We start from the raw sequence: 22,521 nt of genomic DNA on the forward strand, positions 1-22,521 counted from the left end.
AACTACATTATCACGCAGCAATGTGCACTGGGCAATATATGAAAAGACTGATGATGGATCATCTGTTTGCATTTATTTCATTACAGCTGAAACGTACTGAATATACTGGCTACATAGAAGGTGAAGGTGCAGTATGCTTTGAGAATAACCAGTAGCAATGTGCGTTTAACAGAGCCAAACAAGCGGTTTCAGGACACCATTAGGGTCCATCTTTTACAACACTACACTAGACCGACGTTACAAAACATCAACTAATACGTACAGATCCGAAAGTGTGACGTGCCTCCCCGCACCTCCAAAGCAACGTTATCCGAATCTCCGGTGGCCTAGTGTCAATTTTACTTATCCGTGGTTCTTACTTATCCTGCAGGACGTTTGCAGTGCGCTCCAGATACCCTGGCATACGGCTAAACGCAGACATGTGCTGACTGGGGCGAGCGGCGGGGGGGAGAGGAAGTGGTGGGATGTTCTTAGGGTTCCTGATGACTGGGCTGTGAAGGAAGACGGCAGCGCTGCCAATTAAGATGCAGCATAATTAAAGTGTGTGCTAAGCTGTTTACACACTGCTGGCAGAAGTGTGGGAGGACTGCATGACGACAGAAGGGACAAGCATATGCTGCACTCATGTCATATGGGAGCAACATTCAGGACGGCTTGACAGCAGAACGTACACTTGATTTTTTTTTTTTTTATTTTACTGAAAAGCTGCTTAATCTATCTATCCATAATACAACACTGTCTACTCCCTTCGCTACTTACTAAAGAGTCTCTCTTGCATCTAACATCAATATAGTTTTAAATAAGCTCATATCTAACAATAGCCAAGTCTGCGTGAAGCCGTGTGTGACTGTCATTGTGCACCAGAAGGGGAAAAAAAGGTTGATAGATGACTTTCAATAAGAAATGTCAGTGTTAGCCTGCGGCAGTGGCAAAGTAAATGCCATGTCGTAGCCTAAAGGGTTTATGCTTGTAGCATAGTGCTCCGAACATGAACAATTTATTAAGCCTAATTCACATAACACGCAGCAGAGGGGTGTAAACGCAGCTCATTTCCATTTGGCCGTGGCAGTGAACCAGAATACACGCAGACTGGACCTCTGAATGAAATACACCCATCACTGATATTTGTACACCGGCGCTTTCCTGAACGCGACACGTCAAAATGTCTGCCGTCAAAAGGGTCCATGAGTAATCCATGAGTCATCCTTAAAAATTTTCAGTCTGCATAATTTGTCTTTTCGTCTTTTTTCGGCTATCATTAAAAAAATGGAAGCTTAAATTCCAGTCCAAAAACATGCTCACCATTTGTTTTGCTGCTTGTACAATAAGTAAATCGCGTTGTTGTACGCTGTGACGGCCTCTGCTGCTCCCACATGCCATGAATGCAGCTCTTCTGACCCCATGCACTCACACGCTGACCATGCGTGAAGCGGAAATACATAGTTATTGTTTTTTCAAGCTGATAACCAATGTACGCATGTGAAGCCAACAACGGCTTAAAACGCACGTACAAATCAGTTAGCAACTGTGTTGAATAATACACTGTAGTAATGCAGTAGTTTCTGAGACAGGATGACTGCAGGTCATTGTTTTTCAGTTTGTGTACAGTCAATTTTTTAACTGGTAACTCAGAGAATCTTCATTTTGAGGAGTTTAGTGATTAAAGAGAAGGGACAGTGATGTCCTCAGTAAGTGAAGAATGCAGATCAGAAATACATCAGAAGCAGAGAGGTTGATGAGCAAGTTGAACGCTGAATTCGAGTCAAAACTACCAGGATCCACTTGGCTCCATGATATGAAGGAAATGTGTGACTTTAAATTCAGCATAGAACTTGGCAGGTCGAAGGTCATCAAACAAGGCGCACGGCGTTATTGGTTGAGTCGACACCACATGCTTCTCATAAGCAGAAATCCGGAGGAGTATTAGTAGTCAAAGGGAAGTCATTTCTCTCCTTTCTTTTTTCGGGCTTCGCAGCCACAGTGTTGGCAACCAGCTCTTACTGTTTAATCTCCTTGACCTTTGCCCTGTCAGCCGCTGCTTGTGCCTTGTCATAGGTCTTCCTGCGAGACAGCGGGGAAGGCTCAGGAGCTCGCTTTTCCACACCTGACGAAGTTCTGGAGCCAGAACTGAGCCTTCAGTTTTACCAATTTAACCACAAACAACACAAAGACAGTACAAAAAACAATTATAAAACAACAGAAGGATACAAAAGTAAATCAAAATGATGGCAACAATGAAGAGAAACTCATGCTCTACACACAGAAACACAGTTACCTGAGATTTTAAGTCCCAAAACAGAGGGGGTTCTTCGCCAAGCTCGTGTATAGAAATGAGGACACCGTAGCTATGATTCTAATAATCTAATGCTGATGAATCACCGCCAGCTAAAGTTTTTACACAAAGTGAATGTGCACTGGTTTGGAGCGTGACCTTTTACAAGCTGGTTTAAGCAGCCTGGTTAGTAATTTTGCTTTTAGCGTGTGACTAAGTGGCAATAAGAAATTAGAGGGGCGGTTTTTGCCGGCGGCAGTAATAAACAAGCCATACGAAAGTTAATACATGCTCATCTCTACAAGCTTTTACCTCAAAAGACTAATCAGTAGGAGAAAAGTATGGCCATTTGTGTGGATGCTCGTGAATAATGGCAAACAAAATTCAATTAAGCAGGAGACAGCAGCAACATCAAACATGCAGGAGGGAAGGATGTAGCAATTAATCTGTTAGCGAAAGAGTGCCGGGCCTGGACTTACATGCTGCCCATTTTAGAGGAAAAGCCGGGAGAGAGAGCTGTGTAGTCCCTGACTGATGAGCTCGACAAGTCCGTGTCTCCGCCCCCGTCTGGAGTTTCGGCTAACGGCAGCATCGGACTCGAGAAGTCTGCAGTGGGTGCGTCGGGCACAGAGTCACTGCTTGCGTACAGTAACTCCATCTGAGTGGTTGTCCTCCTGCGAGCCTGTGGGACATTGATGAAAAACACACCAGGATGAGGATTTGGTAAATAAACAATATAAATTACATACAGTATAATATAAATAAAAGTACTAAACAACATCTAACCTTATTCCTTGTTTTGGTCTCTCCACAGAATTTCATGAGATCCGATGCCAAGGTGCTATAAGAAACACACACGTTTTAATGCAAGTACTAATTTTAAAAAAATGCAGCTCGGCATAACACAACAACAAACAACAATTATCACCCACAACTGAGGCATCGTATAATATAATCATATTCTATCGAATGAACAAATAACAACACAACAAATACTGTATACACTACAAGACATACAAATGAAATAAACATATGTACATAATGTGACACACAACAAAATTACATACAGTACAATATAAAACACAGGGTGAATGCAGTGAACAGAAAAACACAAAACGCTACCATAGCAACTACATCCACACTTTAGCCTAGAGAGAGCATAACATGGCTCAGTATGTTTGACATGTGACGTGTTGTTCAGTAACATAACAGATCACACATATTAATCATGATATATACATACTTTCCCTCTGCAGAGGGGCTTTGTGCCGACTCATCACTGCTGCTATCATCCCCATTTTCTGTAAATGAGATCCGTGAATGACATTAGAGTCGACAGATGAGGCTGAAATGACTGCTTAGAACTTTCTAAAATAGTCACACGTCGCCAACGACTATATTATTTCTCTGCCCTTTCTCATTTTTGCAGTTTTCGTTCTCACAATGGATGAAGAAAATGAAAAAGGGAAGCAGACGTGGGCGATGTCAGAGCAGCGCCATGCTGTTTTTATTGACAAACTTGGTCCTCAGTGAGGTCATTGAGATCAGGTGGATGGAAAGAAATGATATGTCCGAGGTCAAGGGACAGACAGAGGGGGACGGTTACAGATGGGTGGGGACGTTGAGGTGAAAGTAAGAGGCCTATTATGAGAAAATAAGGTGGTGGAGTGTGAGGAATCATTAGTCCGTTGCTCCTGAAAGGGTCAGCTGACCTACAGGGTTCGACAGAGCTAAAATATCCACGTTGTATGGTTCCTGTGGGAGGGTCTGGGGTTAGCAGGTGCTAAGCATGGAGGCTGTAGCACAGGTGAGCTGCAAGGAGGAGGAAGAGGACAAGAGGGATGAAGAGAGGATCCAGATAAGGGGAAGGCAAGGGGTCAGCCAACAGATGGAGGGAAGCTTGATTGCACGGCACCTCATGCACCTGTTTATTATACGTTTAGTTAGTTGTCACAGTGCAAAAGGAAGGAACCATGCATTCATAACACAGGTTAGAGTCTAATGTAGTTTCACTTACCAGCCGGGAGGTTACCTAGCTCTGTAAAACGTAGGAAAACAAAAAAAAAAGAAAAAGAAAACATGGGGGAACAGAAAAATGCAATGCATAAATCAAAAACACAGCCCCCTGAAATTCTACTGAAAGTAACATAAATCAAACCAAATCAAATTAATCTACTGTAAACAGAGCATCCTACTGAACAGAGGCTGGCAGAAAGTACATTACACACAAGAACGGGAAAAAGCTTTTGGCTCAACTCCAGTTTCAGGGTTTAATAGTGGAATTAACCATCAATTACACGATAATAAGACCAGCTTCTATTCAGCAGAAGGCAACAGGCAAGAGCCTCTCAAAAGGCCCAATCATGCAACTGACCAGTAACCCAGTCCACTTCCTGAAAGGAGAATGCTGTGAAACAAACATCTGGTACCAGTTTAGCTGTAAATGCAATGCTCTCATCACAGAACGAAATCAGAATCCTAGTTTATCTTGATGATATCACTGATCCTCTCAGAAGGTGGGCTGGGTTAAAACCTGCGGCCTGGTCTTTGTTTCGGGTCCTTTACTCCACCTCTACCTCAGTGCAAATAAAAGCCGTTGTTACCTTGCAGAGCGTTCCCTAGCAGCGCGTCCAGCTCCGGGTTGAACTCCGCCTTCTCCTTCAGCATGTGAAAGAGCAGCTGGTTCTGTGTGGCGCTGGTGATCTCGGTCTGCTTCAGCCTGCCCTCCATCACCTTCACCTGAGACTCCCTCTGAGCTGCCTGCAGACCCTGCACATGTCACACCGTATATTTAATGAAACAGATATTTCTGAGATGATGTATGACATGTTGCAAGCCACTAAACAACATTTTTAAACCTCCCATGTTGTAGTGTTATAACAGTTAAATTAAACTGTTTGGCACCGTCTTACTGTTGAAATGCATTGCTTTGTACAGGTTTCTATTATTTTGTCAATACATATTTAACAATGGAATTGTTCACTAAAGCGCAGAAACTGGAGAAGACATCTGAGCAGGTGGCGTGTAGGAGGGTGGAGAAGGGAGAATCTTCAGTGCTTGTCCAGCTGCTGCGAGACATGAACACTGAAATGCTTTCTGGGTCAATCACATCTAATGTGGTCTGTGCTGCCGTGACACATAGTTACATTTGTGTGGGGGTGCACCACAAATCCCTTCTGTATGATGAAACACGCTTCTAAATAACCCTTAAGGAATCTTTCAGATGAGCTTTGCTACCTTGTTAATTGCCATCGACATGAAGTGATCGAGCAGGAAACGAGCCTCTACCAAAGTGCAGGAACCAATCACAGCAGAGACGTCCACTGTGTCGCCTTCCTCCTGAAAATAATATACAGGAAAATTTCATTTATTAAACTCCATCAACATCAAAAGACACTAAATGTTTTTTCCAATGCAGTTTCTCAACCAATATCTACTAACAACAGACCTCACTGTATAAATGTTTGGCAAATTGGAAACTCCACATAGGATAAAGCTCCATCTATTTAACTGCACCTATCAACATTAGAAAGAGGTGCAGCTACCAGATTCCAGTCATCAAGCTTCTTTACCTTTGTTTCCTCCATCTGCATGATGTTAGCCTGACAGTCTGCTATGCTGTCATTAATGTAGTCAATGTTAGCTGTCAATGCGTCCACTTCCTCACTGAGGGGAAGCACCGTCTTCTCTGCCTCTGGCACCTCTCTGACCAGCCGGTCCCTCTTCCTGATCACCTTCTCCTTACGCTTGGTCAGCTCCTCCCGTTGCTGTAAAGATAAACGAGAAGGACAGGACTTAATGGAGCAATGTCTGATTATGAATGTGAAGGGGAAAATCAGAATCAGAAATCTTTCAGTAACCGTCTACAGTATGAAACGCTGTGAGTTTACCTTGAGGAGACGGTTCATGTCAGCCTCCATGTTGGAGATGGTCATCCTCTGCATGATGATGTCAGAGATCCGTCTCTCCAGGGACTGCCATTTGTTGCGAGCGACCCTGGTGGAGTAAATGCCTACTGTGCGCCTGTAAGAAGACCTGCACACACAGCACCAGTCATCAGTAAAGATCAGATCATCACATTGTTTTTGAACTTGAAGCACTTAGGGGGGTGATTTGCATAATTTCATAATTATAAGATTAAATCAAACAAAAACAATGAAGTCATGTACAAAGACCAATATCTATCTTGATTAAGGTCCTTCTTCTCCAGGGCGACCGACTGTGAGACTCGCCTTGCGTTGCTCATTTAGGAGCAGTATTGAAACTGCACAGTGAACGATGATGGACGCTGGTGAGAGACTAGCTTGTAGTATCTACTATCTATCTGGTAAACCTGTTTCCCTTTCCTCTTATTTTATTTTTATTTTATTTTTTATTTAATTATGGCAGTAGAAGAGGTCTGAGAGGTGTTTTTAACTTGCCTAAACCGAAAACTAGTGCTTTAAAAAGAACAGCAATGTATGGGGCTATCACCTATTGGAACAGACTCCAAAACAATTGATCTCAATTATCTGCAAAGTCAATAGGGGGATTGTCTTAGATTGTGTCTAATTATGTTTGTTTGTTGTACTCTTGTGAATTGTATGTTTTATTTGTAATTGTTATTATAATAGTTTTTATCATTGCTTGACTCTGTTTATAATTAAGTCAGTTATTACTTAATTTCTTATTCATTTCTTTCTCATTTAGGATAACTGTCAGTTTTGTTTTAGTATGAAGACAGCATTTGTCAGTTTATATGAATTTGTTAATTTTATCTGTACTTATAATTGTTGTTTTCCAACTGTATTTAATATGACCCCAAGGAGAATAGTCGCTGCTGAGGCAGTGACTAATTGGGATCAGAAGTAAAGAAATGACAGGTAGGGTGCTCACTGTCTTACCGTCTTAAATATGTATTTGGATGCACACGGGTGCACACACAGACTGACCGGGTGCCGTTGCTGGCAGTGTTGCTGGAGGAGTACATGCGTCCAGAGGGGGGGCGGTGGGAGGAGTCCTGGACTGGATCTGGAAGATTGACTTTCCTGATCACCTTTCCTGAGGTGGGCCTGGCCTGCCTTCTCAGAGCCGTCACCTGACACACACAGCAGACACAAAAGTGAGGGCGGATAAGAGGCAAAAGCATTTAGTGCTGATATAGTGTGTCTCCATCTGTAGTGTCCATCTACATAGGATTTACAGAGACAAACAATCAACCCATATCCGCTACAAAAATGATTAAGTATTTTCTGCTGCTGCTCACCTCTTCAGTCTTTCTCCTCAGAATGAGCTCCTGCTGCCTTTTCTGAGCCTCCAGTAACTTCAGTTGATGCTGAGGATAAAACGCAGGTAAGGCATCAACATTAATAGTTAAATAAAGTACTGAAAGTAAAGGGACAGACTGAGATGTCACTGAAGCAAACTAATATGAAATAAGTAAAGACAGAGGTCACTAACCTCCTGCTTCCGCTGGTCTTTCTTCAAGGAAGCAATTTCCCGGTTCCTGCGAGACTCGTTCATCCTGTTCTTCTCCTGCTGCTCCTTCATCTGCTTCATCAGACGGACCTGAAAGCAATTTCAGACTCAGTTTACAAGAGTAACTTACAGAAAAAGTTCTTTTTTTGTCAGTTCCATTTAATATCAATAGAAAACCCCTCAGAGTGTATTTAATCCCCCCAAAAATCTTCACAACTGGCATCATGTAGAATGATTACCATCTCTAAAGGAGATAAGAGAGGCACAGTCATATGCTTTTCCAGATGATTACAAACTCATCATACCTTAGTCTTCTTCATCTCCGCCACATCCATCTGGAGCTTCTTCAGCTGTTTCTCATACTGTGATTGGTTCTTCAGCAGGCGGGCGTGCTCCTTCTGAGCCGAGTGGAGCTTCTGAAGCTCCTTGTTCATGACGCTTAGCTTCTTCTCATATTCAGCCTTGATTTTGCGAGCTTTGTCTTCTGAACCACTTTCTACTGAATCTGAAAATATCCAATACCCAAAAATGAAAGAGTTACTACATGACCTATCTCTTTCTTGTACATTTGACAAGATTAAAGCTTCTTAAAGCTTTTAAAATATCAGACAAACCTTTGATCCATCAGTGCAGACTTAAATGTAAGTGCCATTATCTGATGGCCGGCACTCACAACTGAATTTGGAGCGTATGATGCACACAAAAAGTCTGCTGCAATATTTTTTCAATACTACAGAAGAAAGCCTGAGATCAAACATGTAGGGTAAGATATAATTCCTTCCTTCCAAATACAACATGTAAAATGTTAAATATAAACTTTACTTCTGAGGCTAGAATAAGCTGATCAAGTGCAAAAGTATGAAGAACCAAGTCCACATGTTCCTTTTGGTGGATTTTTTTTTATTTTTATTTTTTTATCCAAACTTCCACCACATGTAACTCCTGTGACTCTGCTCTTACTCATGTTTTGGAGGACACGGTCCCTCTCCAGCTGGGTGTCCTTGATTTTGCACTGCAGCATCATCAGCTTCTGTTCGTACTGCTGTTTCAGCGTGTGCAGTCGCCGCTGGCTGTTCTCCAGCTCGTCAATAAGCTTCTGCTTGATGGCGATCTCACAGGTGATGTTGGCCAGATCTGCCTGGAAATTCTCTGTCAGACACAGAGGGTCAGATTACAGTAAGGTAAGTTTATTAGTACCCGATGGTAGATTTGGTTTGTAATTAGGTTAGATGAGAAGGCTACTAAGAGACAGGTACAAATATACAAAAAAAATCATAGTGAAATTACAGTCAGGTAAATCTAAGGTAGCTGTATTGTTTCCTTTGTCTTATTATTAATATAGTTTATTTATTCCATTAATTAACTCATCTATAGTATGTACCATAAATTATTAGTTTTTAAATCAACTGAATCTTCTACTAGCTTCTAGTTTTTCAATAGAACGTACTACATGTTACATTCCTGTCTCAACTTTAAGCATTTTTCCAAATATATTAATGAATAAAATATGAAATGTTTTTTGATGTACTGTGGCGTCACAGTGACTAAACAGCTCCATCTTGTGGAGAATCAGCTTTTTTCAGCTGCACATTTGTGTGCGTGAGCAGACTTTGCCTGATACCTTTTTCATCTATATCCGAGTCAGAGTCATCAGAGCTCTCCTCCACATCCATCTCTTCTTCGTCCTCCTCTTCTTCCTCTTCTCCTTCATCGTGGTCACTGCCCTCCTGGACTTCCTACAGCAGAACATACGTACAGTACAGTCTCTGAAGGCACTGTTCAGTTTATGAAACAACAGGATGCTCATCATACCATTTCAGTGTCCTCACTGACTCGCTCAGTCATGTCCTTCTCTATGTGCTTTTCCAGCTCGTTGTCAGGAACTTCTTCCTTGTTGGCACTGAGAGATAGAGAGGTGGTTGTGATAAAAAGGTCATCGCAGTCATTATATGAACGAAGATCGCATGAAAGTTTTCTGTAGGGTTGTAGGGTGGACTGCAGGTATGTCTCCACTGCTACAGTAACTGTGACTCATGTAAACCAGAAACATATTTCTAACCAAACACTTGTGGGAAAGACACTTGTTCATTTTCTTTAGTCGAAATACCTAAAGATGTATTTATGTGTTGCACAGTTGTCATCGAGGTGGGTGGGGAGTGGTCTCACACTGTCTTTTTGGCAAATAAGCTTTATGACTGGTCTCATCCGAGTGAAACGATATAGGATTTAGTTGACAATGGCATAATTTTATGACATAAAACATAAACAAATTGTATACAATTAAACTTAGGCAAGAACAGAAAGAATACAAGTTGACATGCCTCCATTTTCTGAGCTTGTTTGAGGAAAAGACAGTGTTTTGATTTTTTTTTTTTAAGGGAGGGAGGCATCTCATCAGAGTGTGAACAAAGGCAGAAAAACAAAAGAAGCGTGGAAAGAAACGCAACACAAAAAAAGAAATGTGTTAAATCCATGACGCATATCTGTTGGATAAAGGTTTTATCCAAACATGGGGGGGTTAGCAATGTTTAGGTAGTGTTTCACACAAAACCACTTGGATTGACTGGTCAAAAAGAAAAGTAAAGATTAAAACAGAGAAAAGAAAAGGGAAATTGGTTGTTCAGCATACTATTATGTGAATACATTTTGCATGAGGGACGACGTGAATAACTGTTGGAACGTTCAATGCATTTGAGCCAAAACTCTATTGTTGAAAATTCCTTGTAAATTATATATATTACAAGGAATTTTATTTAAAATGGATCAGCCATTTCAACCCAAAACTGGTTCAGAACATACCTATAGGACATGCACTTCTTTGTGTCTGGAGACTTCGTGTCAGACAGAGAATGTATTATGTGGGGAGTACCACAAGGTTCAATTCATGGGCCACTACTATTTAATCTCTAAATGCTTAAAACTGTTCATATCTCCTGGTGACCTAGATCCCATACATTCACTAACTCAGTGTATGAATGACATTAATCTATGGATCAGACATCCTTTTAGAACTTCACAAGGACAAGAGCAAGATACTCCAGTTATGTTACAAAGAGGTGAAAAACTATAGCCATCTAAGTTCTGCATCTAGAAAGCAAAATTAAAACTAGAAATGTGGGTGAATTTATAAAATGATCTAAAATTTAATACTAACATCTACAATTGCTTTATTTAAAACTTGTGACACATTAATAAATTTGGCTTGACTATACTATTTACATCATAAAAACACAAAAAAAGATGCAGTAGAAAGCAGTGGTGTAGCATGAAGGATAAACGGATGAGGAAGAGCTAAAGAGAGATTAAAGTTTATTAAACTCAGTTTTGTAGAAGTGAAGTGCTTCTACAGCAGCGTGTCAAACACCAGGTGAGGAAATACCCGCCCAAAAATAAATTAAAGCTGAAATAAACTGTTGAATTAGGGAAAGCAAATGATGGGAATGGCAACAGGAGGGTGGAAGCTCTGACAAACCTGGCATCCTCAACCTCTTCCACCACCTCCTCCCTTTCCTCCCTTTCTCTCTCCTCCAACAGCTGCTGGAGTCTTCAGGGAGGGGTGACGGGTCAAACGAGAGAAAGAAGCAAGAGATGAACGAAGGAAGGAAAGATGTAGGGAAGAATGGTCAGAGGAGACTCTGCACTGGAAACACCACCTTCAATGCCTCAAAGTGCACCTCAGCACAATTCTGATCATTTTCAACATGGAGCCTCAGATCAGTCTGACTGATGTTACTGTGTTTGTATAAATGATGGTAACTGCACATAAATGTTTTAGAATCTAGTAGCTATGGTGTCTTATAAATCATGACTAAAAGTCTAGAGGCCTTTAAATATGATCCCATGTGCAATTATCTTCAACCGCTGCTATAGTTCTTATTAAACATGTATAAGTTGTCTGAGTAAACCATGGAAAATATTAAATGGTTTAGAAAAAAATCTAAAGTACTATATTAGGTTAAAATTCACAACTGTATTAACACATGCAACGCAGCCATCCGTCAGCCTCCATCAACAGCTTTCTTAATGATCCAGTCTGCCTCCAATTACCTTTTCTTCTTCTTTTTTTCTCGCTTCTTCAGTTTCTCCAGGTCTTTCTTGGCGAGCTCGATGATGTCAGAAGTTTCCTTCTCCGGGGCCATCAGCGTAGAGGGGAAGGAGCCGGGCCCTCCGTAAAACGACTGGCGGGTGGAGGCACGGGATAGATTCTTCCTCAGGTTCTCATTCACAGCTTCGCTCTCCAGGAGTTTGGCCCTGAGGACATCATCCAGAGACAAGGAGCAGAAAATGTTCAACACCCAAAGCAACGGAGGCAATCAAGGTCCTCAACCTTAAATAAAACTAAATCTCCTTTGCTAGATATCATTCCGTCCTAATAAAAAACATGTTGTGCTGAATACCTGCTTGAAATTTGGTGCTGAAACAGCAGCAACTGTAGCAACAGTTTGCTAACCCAATCCATTCCCATTAGTTACATTACTTGCTCTGTTGTTCAGTTGTCGTCTCACTTGGGTTGTACTCCCACAATCATCATTTATCTTGGTAAATAAAGTGAATGAATTAAGCAGCACCGAGAGTTTTTTTTGTTTGTGGGTTTAGTTCAAGTCTCTTTAAATAATGGCTGAGTCCACCTTCAAGAGCAATTTCTTAAGAGCGCTGGGGATTTATTTGCTCTGTCAATTGGCAATGTAGACCTAGCTAAAAATACCTAGGCACTGCCAGAAGGACAAACTTGGAGATAAATCACAGACTTCCTATCTTTTACAGTCAGACATATTTACCGGAGGTCTTCAATCTCTTTGATGTAACCTTGAATCATGTTTCCAATTTCCTCTGTGCCTCCTTCACCTACAAGAGAAACAACATTTAGAACAATGACTGAAGAAAAATCAATTACCAAATATGACTCAGTTAAAGTGATTAGCAAGGTAATCTTTGAGCTACGTTATCCTAACTTATATCAGTCAAGTATGAGAGACACAAAGAGGGACGTCATAGGAAGTAATGTAATAGGAAATAATAGGTCTTGGTGGAAAAAAAATCTGTGCCTAAACAAGACTAAAACTAAAAGAGTTTGTAGCCCTACCTGCTCTGGCGAGGGCCTGGTTGGCCTGGTCACTGAGCAGCTGGGTGAGCCGTGCCCGCTGGGCGTCAATGGTCTCCTGCATGGCTTTGACCCTCACCCTCAGGTTGCTGTTCTCCGTCTGCAGCATAGAGTTCTCATGGAACATGTCGCTAAAGCTCTCCACACCGTCCTCACCAATGAGGCGTTTACCCTGAATTGGGAAACAGACAATGTGAAGGACAGACTCTTACTTGCTGTATGCCACCGTTTACCCTTAAAAAGGCGTTTGAATAAAATATGAAATGCTGTCCATGTCCTTTGAACTCCTCACCGTCTTGTACTCCATCAGCTCCATCTGCAGTCGAGCTATCTCGGTCCTCAGGGCGCTGATCTGCTGGCTGGCTTTGTCCTGATTCACCATCACCTTGTTCTTGATGTTCCGGGCCCTGTTTGCGTACTTTAATGTGTTCAGAGTCTCCATGAAGTCACGATCGGATGGGCTGATGCATGCAATCATCACTGTTTGGCTGATACGGGAAGAGAAAGCAATATGTGTTAGCATTTTCTATTCCCTTTCATGGATTTAATTATGACAAAAGTGTGTGATACAGCTTGGATTAAATGAGATAATCATTTCTAAGCACTAATTCCTACTAGTAGCCTGAGTATAATTAACCACTGGACAAAACTTTGCATGTAATGTTAAATATCCTATATTTTCCTGTCTGTCTCACTTACCCTGTTATAATGAATTAGACTGGTTTATAAACACTGCTGTTTCTCTTGACCTGTTCCAATCATCTTCTCTTTAATAACACATTCAATACCACCATGGTGAACTTGCTTAATTGTATCTGTGACAGACTTGTCAGTGCTAGTAACCATGTACTTAAGGGCAAAGATGAAACCATCGGTCCACCAACCTGTTTCCTCCCAAAGAGTCCTGTAGAAGTCGTGTGAGTTTGGAGTCTCTGTAAGGCACATGTGAGGACCTCTTGCTCCGGTCCCCCAGAGCACTGATTACATTCCCCAGAGCGAGCTGAGCAACAGAGAAGAGAGCAATGAGGACAAAAATGTTTCATGCAAATACGTTTCAACAAAACATGTTGCTAATTATATCATAGTAATTTCTATGTGTCTATAAGGTCTTTCAATCACTTGAATCATTTGTTAAGTCTTTCTCAATGCAGTGACCCCAACTGTGTACCACATTTTCCTGTAAATGCTTTTTTGATCATCCTCCCAGCTCTTACTCTGCTCTCCTTACTTGTTATTAATGGTGTTGCCACAATGCTACAATGTACTTCAGAGACTTGAGCAAACAGAGTCAGCGATGATAAGCAAAACTGGACGGGTGAGTTGGTAAGAATATTTACTGTCTTCTGCATCAATCAATACAAGGTATATAGACTGAGGCTTGTGTATGTTTACACAAGGATGACTGATGATAAAATACATGTGCTGCTTTATTTTTTCCTGGTGCGTCTGCACATTTGAGCACCGGGCAGACGTTAATGAAGCTCAGCCACTAGATGGCAGTCTATCCCTGGAATATTAAAGCCTCTCTGTGTCTGAGCTACTTGAATCCTGCAGAAGAGAAGGCAGCTCACCAGCCCACAGTTGATGGAGATGCCTTCTTTGGCTCGGTCCCCTGTCGCTCCGGTTCTCTTCAGCCTCTCAGAACCAGCCAGGTCCACGAAGTGAAACTTGGCTGTCAGCGTCTCGTATTCGTCCATCTCAGAGTTACCGTTGGAGACTCTGTTATCAGTCTCATTTTCTTGCTGAGGGATAATGACATATGTAAAATCTGTGAGTAAGACAGAAATAGCTACAATAACAGTCTGTTTTAAATCAAATAACGGCAATTCATAGCGCCCCTAATGCAGTTCTCTCCATGGTTTTCAGTTCCATACTAACATTGTCAGAGGCACAGACGCGGACTTGGCACAAGTGGATGGTGAAGATGGCGTGTGATCGAGAGCTCTGGACGTTCATCTGAGTGCTGGCTGTGGTGCGGGACAGAGCGCCCAACTTCAAGCACTGCATCATCTGAGGAGTCAGACAGTTGTCAATACTAACATGCTGACTGAATTCACTGTCACTGTGCTGTTTATAAAAGTACACAAAGGTACAGCAAGGATAATACAACATCTGACTTCAAGTTATAGTTTCTACTTTTATCAACTTACTGGTGCTCAGTAAAAGAACCACTAACAGGGTACAGCTGATTGACCACATGAATATTTTGTCTGAATAAACTGTTTAATTGAGCATCATAATGCAAGATCCTCCTTGTTCATTTTGGGGGATTTTTACCTCAGCCTCGGAGGACACAGTCCGCGTGGTCACTCCTACTGTGTAGATGCCTCCAGTGGCGTCTTCGTGGATCTTGATGTGAGATTTCTGCTTCATGTCCCGTGTAGAGTCGAACAGGTCCAGGACTTCCTCATTATAAAGCTGCAGGAGGCAGATGAAAGAAAACCCGTTTTACATGGTGGACTGAATCACACGATGAAGAAGCAGTGCTAACAACAGCAGTTTATTTTTAAATGAACTAGAGCAGTAATAACAGAGGCTGACTTAGTGTCGCAACCTCTTCTATTCTGGCGGGAGAGAAACAGGAGGACGATCATGAAGACAAAATCAACTTTAAACTCTAAAAGTACCAAGGATATATTTATTCATTCTCTAGTTAAAAAATGATGATGATGTATTTTGGTTAACTTGTAGCTGTTCATGTAAGAATTTGAATAAAAGTGGCACTGGATGAGAAATATTTCAAGGCCAGGTTAGAAATGGTACGCAACATTTTGTGCCAGAAAAGGTCTGTTTGGAGGGATTTATTTTGATCACTGACAGCTAGCACGGATTTGTTTCTCTGAAACTGATTTTGTCTGTGGAGATGAATCTGGACTATGATGTAACGCATGGTCTGTATCTATCACCCAAACTTAATCCTCTTTCACCTTCGTCTGCAGGAATGTGAACATTCACAGTCTGATGGACCAGCACAACTGTCACCTCCCATCACTGCTATTAACTCATCCTGTCCGTACGGGTCCACCCTCCCCACACCTCCTAATCCCCCAGTGACAGCTGCTGCAGTTCAATTGTCAGTGTAGATATTTTCAAGTGATGGAGCACCGGTGTCACAGCTTGTTAAACGTGCAGTGTCAACTATATAAGCCTGACCCACGACCCATGTAGCGTGTCCTCGTACGACAGAGAGGAGCAACTTCTGTCTGAACGAAGAAGACAAAATAAATATTATTGTCAGCGAGTACCTCGAGGAACTGGGCGTTGATCTTGAACTCGGGTACGGGGCGCCCCTGCTCCTGGGCCGCCTGCCTGCGCTCCTCGATGCCCTTGAAGAGGTGGTGCACGGCTCGGGGGATGATACCCAGCTCCTCTTCTACTACGTTGACATCGAAACCGGTCCCCATGGTGTACGTCTTCCCTGAGCCCGTCTGAGTGGGGAGGAATATATGTCATACACGAAGGACTACATTCTGGATCAGCATGTGAACTTTCAAGTCACGGTGACCAAAGAGACATGGACTTGCTTCCCTTGGGTGATAGGACACATTGTCTGCACGAACTGCGACTTTATTCACAGTCTGTCCACAATTGTGTTAGTTTAACGCTGGTTTAAACTTAAGAAATACAACACAGGAGCAAAATCAAACTGGTATAAAGTACTAGATTTTGAATTATGCTATACAAATAAAGAATTATTATTATTTACTACTTTGTTCTGACTTCATTTTAGCTATAATAAGTGTCTCCTATGATTGTTTCAATGTGTTTTTTAATTGTCTTCTCATGTCACTCTTATTAGATATGTCTGTTCTGTTGTATTGTGTATTTACATGTCACTGCAGTTGGTTTTGAAATATAAATTTTTCTCGATAGACATTTTCCTCATTCTGCCATCTATGTTTTCCTAGAAATCCTTCTGGAGGGGGCTTCATTTCAGAAATGCATCGTTGATGTTTGAGAAGGCTCAACAGACATGTGTTAATATTATTTATTAGTACAACCCACACAATCTCTCTGAAAACTAAACCAGCACTTTGAACAAATCATTGAAAAAAACAGACGATAGATTTATTTTCTACCACACAAAATCACTGACTGTTTATATGTGAAACCCATTTTGTCTGTTTTCATGTGACACAGCCGGGTGGGTCGGTCTAAATCTAGATTAGTCCCTGTAAGGCCACTGGGCTGATCCAGGGCAAACTAACCTCTATGTGCGCTCTCTGTGTGGATGTGCTTCCAGAAGTAGGCCAGCAGTGACAGAAGCAGTTACCGGGGAGATACGGGTTAATACGGACACGCATTAAAGATGTACGGCTGCCTAAAAAAGGTGCGAGCTTTCACTTCGCTTCACTTTTGTGTAAGTGCCATCAGTGGGTGCTCCGTCGCCACGGCAACCCGAGCAGCGGGAGGGGTGTTACGGGGCTCGAACTTGCGTGTTATTTCCATGTGGTGGAAATGGTGATGGAAACAAAGAAAAAGGTGGGAGGTGAAAGAGAAGGCGCACTCGCTGGAGAGAAAGAATTCTCTTCTTTTCTCATTACTGTTCTCAGCGTCAGTTGACATTTTCGTTTTTTCCAATTAGTAGTAAAATCTCTTATCGTGTCAATAACATGACGAACAGAGGAAGACTGGCTGTAAGCTGGAAGCTGCACATCTGGCAATTTTCAGCTTATTTTTTATTTTATTTATTTATTTTTTACCATTTTACATAATAACTGAAATCTAATACGTCATTGGATTAACAGCAGCGGCCCTGTCCAGAATATTATTTTGGCTTTATTGTACATTACTTGCGTCTCTTTATTTTGTGAACAAATAAGCGACTTTTGGGGAAAATTGTAAAAGACAAAGAGATGTTTCTCACACACAGACATGAGGTCTTTGTATTGTTCTTGTTTGTCTCTCTCTTATCCCTTTCAGAATAAGTTCCAGCTCCCTATTTTTAGTTTCAGCAGTAATGCGTGTTATAGTTTGGTTTTACAGATGATTTTGCTTTAAAACAAAATGTTGTAGATCTGAATGGAAATACTGGGCTCACTGCCAAAAATATTACTAAAAGCAAGGGTAAATCCTCAAGTGTTCTTAATGGTACAGCATGGACCGGCTGCACTTACAACTCAATCAAATCAGTAGAAACAGCGATTTCTCCCCCACGAGAACCGGTAGGATTATGAGACCTGAGCTCCCTCGTCATATGAAATTCAGATTTGCATGAACAAATAACTTAATAAACTACCACTCTGCATGCAAATCCATTGGACAGACATATGACCCCAGATTAAAGACTATTTGTCTAACTGAGATCATATCTAGATAGAATCACTCCAGCACTTCACATTTTACAAGAGTCTGATTCTGACCACCATTAAGCACTAAAAATAAGTATTACATGAGAAATTAGTTTTACATGAGTGAAATCTAATGCAAAATATGATGCTACACATCAGCATATTTAATTCACATGCTCTGTTGAAGCCCATTTTGTTTAATGTGTCGGTTCAACATTAGATGAGCTCAAGTTCTCGATTAACCCATAATGCCCCACACACATACATTCAAACTGAACGCTCAGGTCTTTGTTAAACTATTTTTATTCAAGTTTTCTTGATCGTGATATGGAGTCAACATATCACAGCTAATGCTACAGTTAGCTAGTCATTGTGAGAATAAGTCAACTAAAGATCAGCTAATTATCTGCACTTTTATTTTTAACACTGACGTCTCTTATCGGCCTCTGTTGCACACTAGTGACGTCAGACATATCCACCGTGGAGAAGTAGCCCTGTTCTACTGCTACTGTGTACTCTGAATATAAATCCAGGCATCCCCTCTGCTGCTACTCCCTAACTTTCTCTTTCTTTTTCAACGTATTCTTCCCAATAAAAATTGCCATGTTTTCAATATTTTTAATCATAAAAATTAGCTTTAGAAAATACAATTTTTCGCCTCCCTCTCCAAGCTATTTCATTTCAACTTTAGTTGGACTGAAACAAGGCCACAGAGGTCCAAATTCAAGATCTCTATTTACGCAAAGGTCAACACTTGAGTTTTCAAACACCCTCTCCCCTTTCTTTCCTCAAGCACAAACGCAGTCACAGAGACCAGTCCCTTATCCACTCAGCTGTAGAGCACAGTCAGCACTGCAGCTGTGATGCCAAGGACAAAGACTCGCCTGTCCGTATGCAAATACGGTTGCATTGTAGCCCTCGAAGCAGCCCTCGATCAGCTTCTCCGTGCAGGTGGTGAAAATGCTGTCCTGCTGGGAGTCCATGTCGAACACGTAGTCGTAGGTGAAGGCCTTGTCTTTCCCCAGGATCACCTGAGGCTCCCCAGGCATCACATACGTGCAGATGTGACATCCCTCTATCTTCTCCCTGGCCAGCTGAGGACGGATCCTGCACCAAACACAGAAACAATGATGAGACAATGCACAATGACGGCGCGTCTGTCGTTGTTGTGAGCACGAGGGTTGAAAGTCAGAAATGCTTCAGTAAAAATGGCCACTTCATTTGATGTATAATGGAAACAATGGGGCTGAATAGTCTGAAATATGAAATGCAGGAAAAAGAAAAGGGCAAAAAAACAAAGAGATCATAGAAAGTGTAGGCAACGCACGGCCTGAAGTGGAAGAATGTTTAAGCCACACCAAAAAGAGTGGGCCAAGTTTAAAAAGAAAAGGACCAGCATAAAACCAATGTGAAAAAGTTACATTGATGGTATTTGACTTGGATGAAGCAGCACAAAATGGAAAGAGTCAAAATTGCACTTTGTGTAAATACAACAGAAGCAAATTTATTGTATAGTTACCGTTTAACATGAACAATATTACAGATGGTCTTAAAAGGCGTATAAATTATTAATAAAAAGGATTTATTTTTTTAAGTCATAAGCAAATCTGCACACAGAACAACTATGGAGCAACAGCACCTCACTGATTTTTTAATATGATGGTAAACTGTAATTTGTTGTCCTTTTTAAACGTGGTTTTAGAAAAGGTTCTCAATAAACACCAGAGCAGCTCATTAATTAAATAAAACAAAGGACTTAAAAAGCACAACTACACCACAATATTCACCTGCTACAACAGTCTAGTGTTCATCAGAATACAAACACATGTTCAAGGACACAGAGTACAAAGCTGCTGTGGATTTACTGTGGGTTTACCGCAATCAGCAATAAAAAGCAGAGTTGATTTTCGAGTAATGCCAGTATTTACACACTCAATAGCTTCATCCTCTGCTTGTGTGTTATTCTGACCATCGTCAAACAGGAACACAGTAATGTTACATATGTGCTAGATTTTACATAACGTCCTGTGCTGCAGATGAGACAGGATCAACATCCTTCTCTGACCCAATCCTCTGTCCTATAAAACATGCGCGCTGGGTTAATATGTACTGCTTTAGCCTGTCTGTGTGAATGACCAAGCTGATATGCTGAACGCTAATGCTGTCTTGAAAGGTAGCCAACTGAAATCTGGCAGGGATTAACGAGTTTAATATGGATGCAATGGAGAGAGAGAGGTAACCAGCCGTGCAGCAACACACTGAGGGACTGAAAAAGGAGCACGTTTTCAACACAGCAGCGCCTTCAATAAGACAAAACACACACAGCTAAAATATAACGTGGAATCCTCAACGCTTTGCCTTGTTGAGGAGGTCCAACAGGTTGAGAGTGACGTTGTTTTTGTCAGAGGATGTGTGCAAGGTTCATCCATTCACACCCCAGAGTATAACTGAGGCCTGGACATCACCGCCCCATGGTAACGTCTGGCAGAATGCAGCCTGACGCAGACTGGACACCACTGGACACTCTCAGAAGGCCCATGTCCATTATCTGATGAGTCATCCACACAATATTAAGAAGGTGGTCACAATGTTATGCCTCTTATGTTATAATTACATACTGAAGTTGAACTGTGAATCCAAAATTCAAAAATTTATAAATGCATAATTTTTGAATGAATGACTTGAATAACTAATGAATAAGCTTTCCACAAATCCACAATCAAAACCTAAGTAGTTTTTAGGGTTTGAACATAGCACTATTAATTTATTCTTTAAGTCTTTTGAAAAGAACCATTTTTTTTCATTATATTATTATTTACAGTGATGAAGGGTGTACAATAAAACCAAATTCTAAAACTGGAGATTTGGCAGCTTGAGGACGTTTTGCCTGAAAATGTTAAGACATTTAATTAATCATCTGCTCAAAGGTTGACTCCCTTCAAAACCTCCGTCTGAGTGGAGACTCCTTGAAAAACATCTGTAGAGACTTAATGATTAGTTTGATAATTAATGCCTATGCGGTTTGTGTGCAGGAATCGGCTGTTTGACAGAACAGATACTAAGCTGCTCTACTTCTAACATCATGTCCTCTATTAAACCAACTGATGTTCCTCATTGCCTCAGTGTACAACTGGTCATAATGTACAGTAGTTGTACCATCACACCAGGAACTAAATGACATTAATTAGCAACAATATTAACTGAATGGCAGAAGTCAGCCTTAATGTAAACTGTTAACATCTGAAACGTTAGTGTTAGAAGAGTTAAGAAGAACAAGTTAAGAATGTCTGCATTTAACTGTGACAAACTGAGCCAGTCTTTCCTCGAGTATCACTTTGTTTCTTCAGATAAATTCTCTTCATGGGTTCAGCTCAAAAACAATGTTGGAAGCAAAGCACCTGACAGCTTGCCAGTCTCTCTGTCCTGAGAGGATAAGGGCCTCATTGTGCCTCCAAGCTCAGGGGAAAACAATACTGTGAGTGGACTACAGTGCAACCATTGTGTCCGTCTGTGTGTCACTGGATCCCAGCGCTGACACCAACGGTACCGCTGCAGGATTACAAGGCTGGACGGAGGCGAGGGAGGAGAGGTAATGTCCTGCGTGGAGGTCACGACGTGTTTGAGAGCAACCGTCCAAACGGCCACCGAGTGTGGTCACGGATTTTAATCATACACAGCTTTCTAAGGGCTGCAGAAGAGCTACATTTTACATCTTCATCTTACATGATACTCGGTTGCTTTTAAAATTGGCAACCACTTGTCATTTGTTATGCAATTTAATTCATCTAAAGGTAAATTACAACTGCTGACACCCATAGTATTAATAGATTTAAAAGCCCAGTATAATGTGCCATATGAAACACATGGGACAGCAGAATAATTGTTGACACTCAGCACTTCAAGGAGCTGTTTCCATATTGAATAAAGGTAATTTTGCTCAGGTTAGCTATAAACTGGCTTATGTCTCCAATTACAGCACGCACAGTTTTACAAATGTAGGAGAACAGTATGTGATACTGTGATACAGAATGTGAAAAAAAAAAAGCAACAAAGCTCTATCAAAGGTGAATGTGGATGTTGAGAGTGTCTAATTTTACTTATTGCTTAAAAAATGAAAGCACTGTGATAGTTATGTGATTTTAAAAAAGGGACTGTAGGTCAACAGTTTGTTAACTTCAACTCCAACACGAGCTGCTGAGTTTCAAGTACTTCTTCAAGTATAGAGAAAAATTTTAGTGCTTCGGTTAAAGAATAAGGCCGACACACAGGATGAGTGCTTGCACCGACACAGGCACAGGCTCTGTGCAGAGCAGAGAATACACAAAACTTACACCCTGAGATACGAGGACATTGTAGATCTCTCTAGGTGTGAGTGTGAAAAGGCGGTGCTGAAATAAGGG

The 22,521-nt window shown here is 41.4% G+C and overlaps 1 protein-coding gene across 4 annotated transcripts in view; it reads right to left on the minus strand.

Moving 5' to 3' along the window:
* kif21a (kinesin family member 21A) overlaps positions 1-22,521 on the minus strand; it is a 45,565-nt gene that overhangs the window by 8,136 nt on the left and 14,908 nt on the right. Inside the window, exons 2-29 of one of the 4 annotated variants that reach the window (XM_047595851.1) lie at positions 19,006-19,228; positions 16,076-16,258; positions 15,108-15,248; positions 14,709-14,840; positions 14,402-14,572; positions 13,715-13,830; positions 13,123-13,318; positions 12,813-13,002; positions 12,508-12,574; positions 11,777-11,980; positions 11,202-11,273; positions 9,542-9,629; positions 9,351-9,465; positions 8,690-8,878; positions 8,035-8,234; positions 7,712-7,819; positions 7,518-7,586; positions 7,204-7,349; positions 6,163-6,307; positions 5,845-6,039; positions 5,510-5,611; positions 4,876-5,041; positions 4,290-4,310; positions 3,516-3,573; positions 3,059-3,113; positions 2,752-2,954; positions 2,002-2,133; positions 360-491 (exon numbers count right to left, since the gene is read on the minus strand). In XM_047595851.1, coding sequence (XP_047451807.1) covers positions 360-491; positions 2,002-2,133; positions 2,752-2,954; positions 3,059-3,113; positions 3,516-3,573; positions 4,290-4,310; positions 4,876-5,041; positions 5,510-5,611; positions 5,845-6,039; positions 6,163-6,307; positions 7,204-7,349; positions 7,518-7,586; positions 7,712-7,819; positions 8,035-8,234; positions 8,690-8,878; positions 9,351-9,465; positions 9,542-9,629; positions 11,202-11,273; positions 11,777-11,980; positions 12,508-12,574; positions 12,813-13,002; positions 13,123-13,318; positions 13,715-13,830; positions 14,402-14,572; positions 14,709-14,840; positions 15,108-15,248; positions 16,076-16,258; positions 19,006-19,228 — 3,819 coding nt within the window. The remainder of the gene's footprint in view (positions 1-359; positions 492-2,001; positions 2,134-2,751; positions 2,955-3,058; positions 3,114-3,515; positions 3,574-4,289; positions 4,311-4,875; positions 5,042-5,509; positions 5,612-5,844; positions 6,040-6,162; positions 6,308-7,203; positions 7,350-7,517; positions 7,587-7,711; positions 7,820-8,034; positions 8,235-8,689; positions 8,879-9,350; positions 9,466-9,541; positions 9,630-11,201; positions 11,274-11,776; positions 11,981-12,507; positions 12,575-12,812; positions 13,003-13,122; positions 13,319-13,714; positions 13,831-14,401; positions 14,573-14,708; positions 14,841-15,107; positions 15,249-16,075; positions 16,259-19,005; positions 19,229-22,521) is intronic. The other 3 variants (XM_047595852.1, XM_047595854.1, XM_047595853.1) reach the window with 3 other exon arrangements.

The sequence above is a fragment of the Mugil cephalus genome, chromosome 10, assembly GCF_022458985.1.
Source record: "Mugil cephalus isolate CIBA_MC_2020 chromosome 10, CIBA_Mcephalus_1.1, whole genome shotgun sequence".
In the NCBI taxonomy this organism is placed as follows: Eukaryota; Metazoa; Chordata; class Actinopteri; order Mugiliformes; family Mugilidae; genus Mugil; species Mugil cephalus.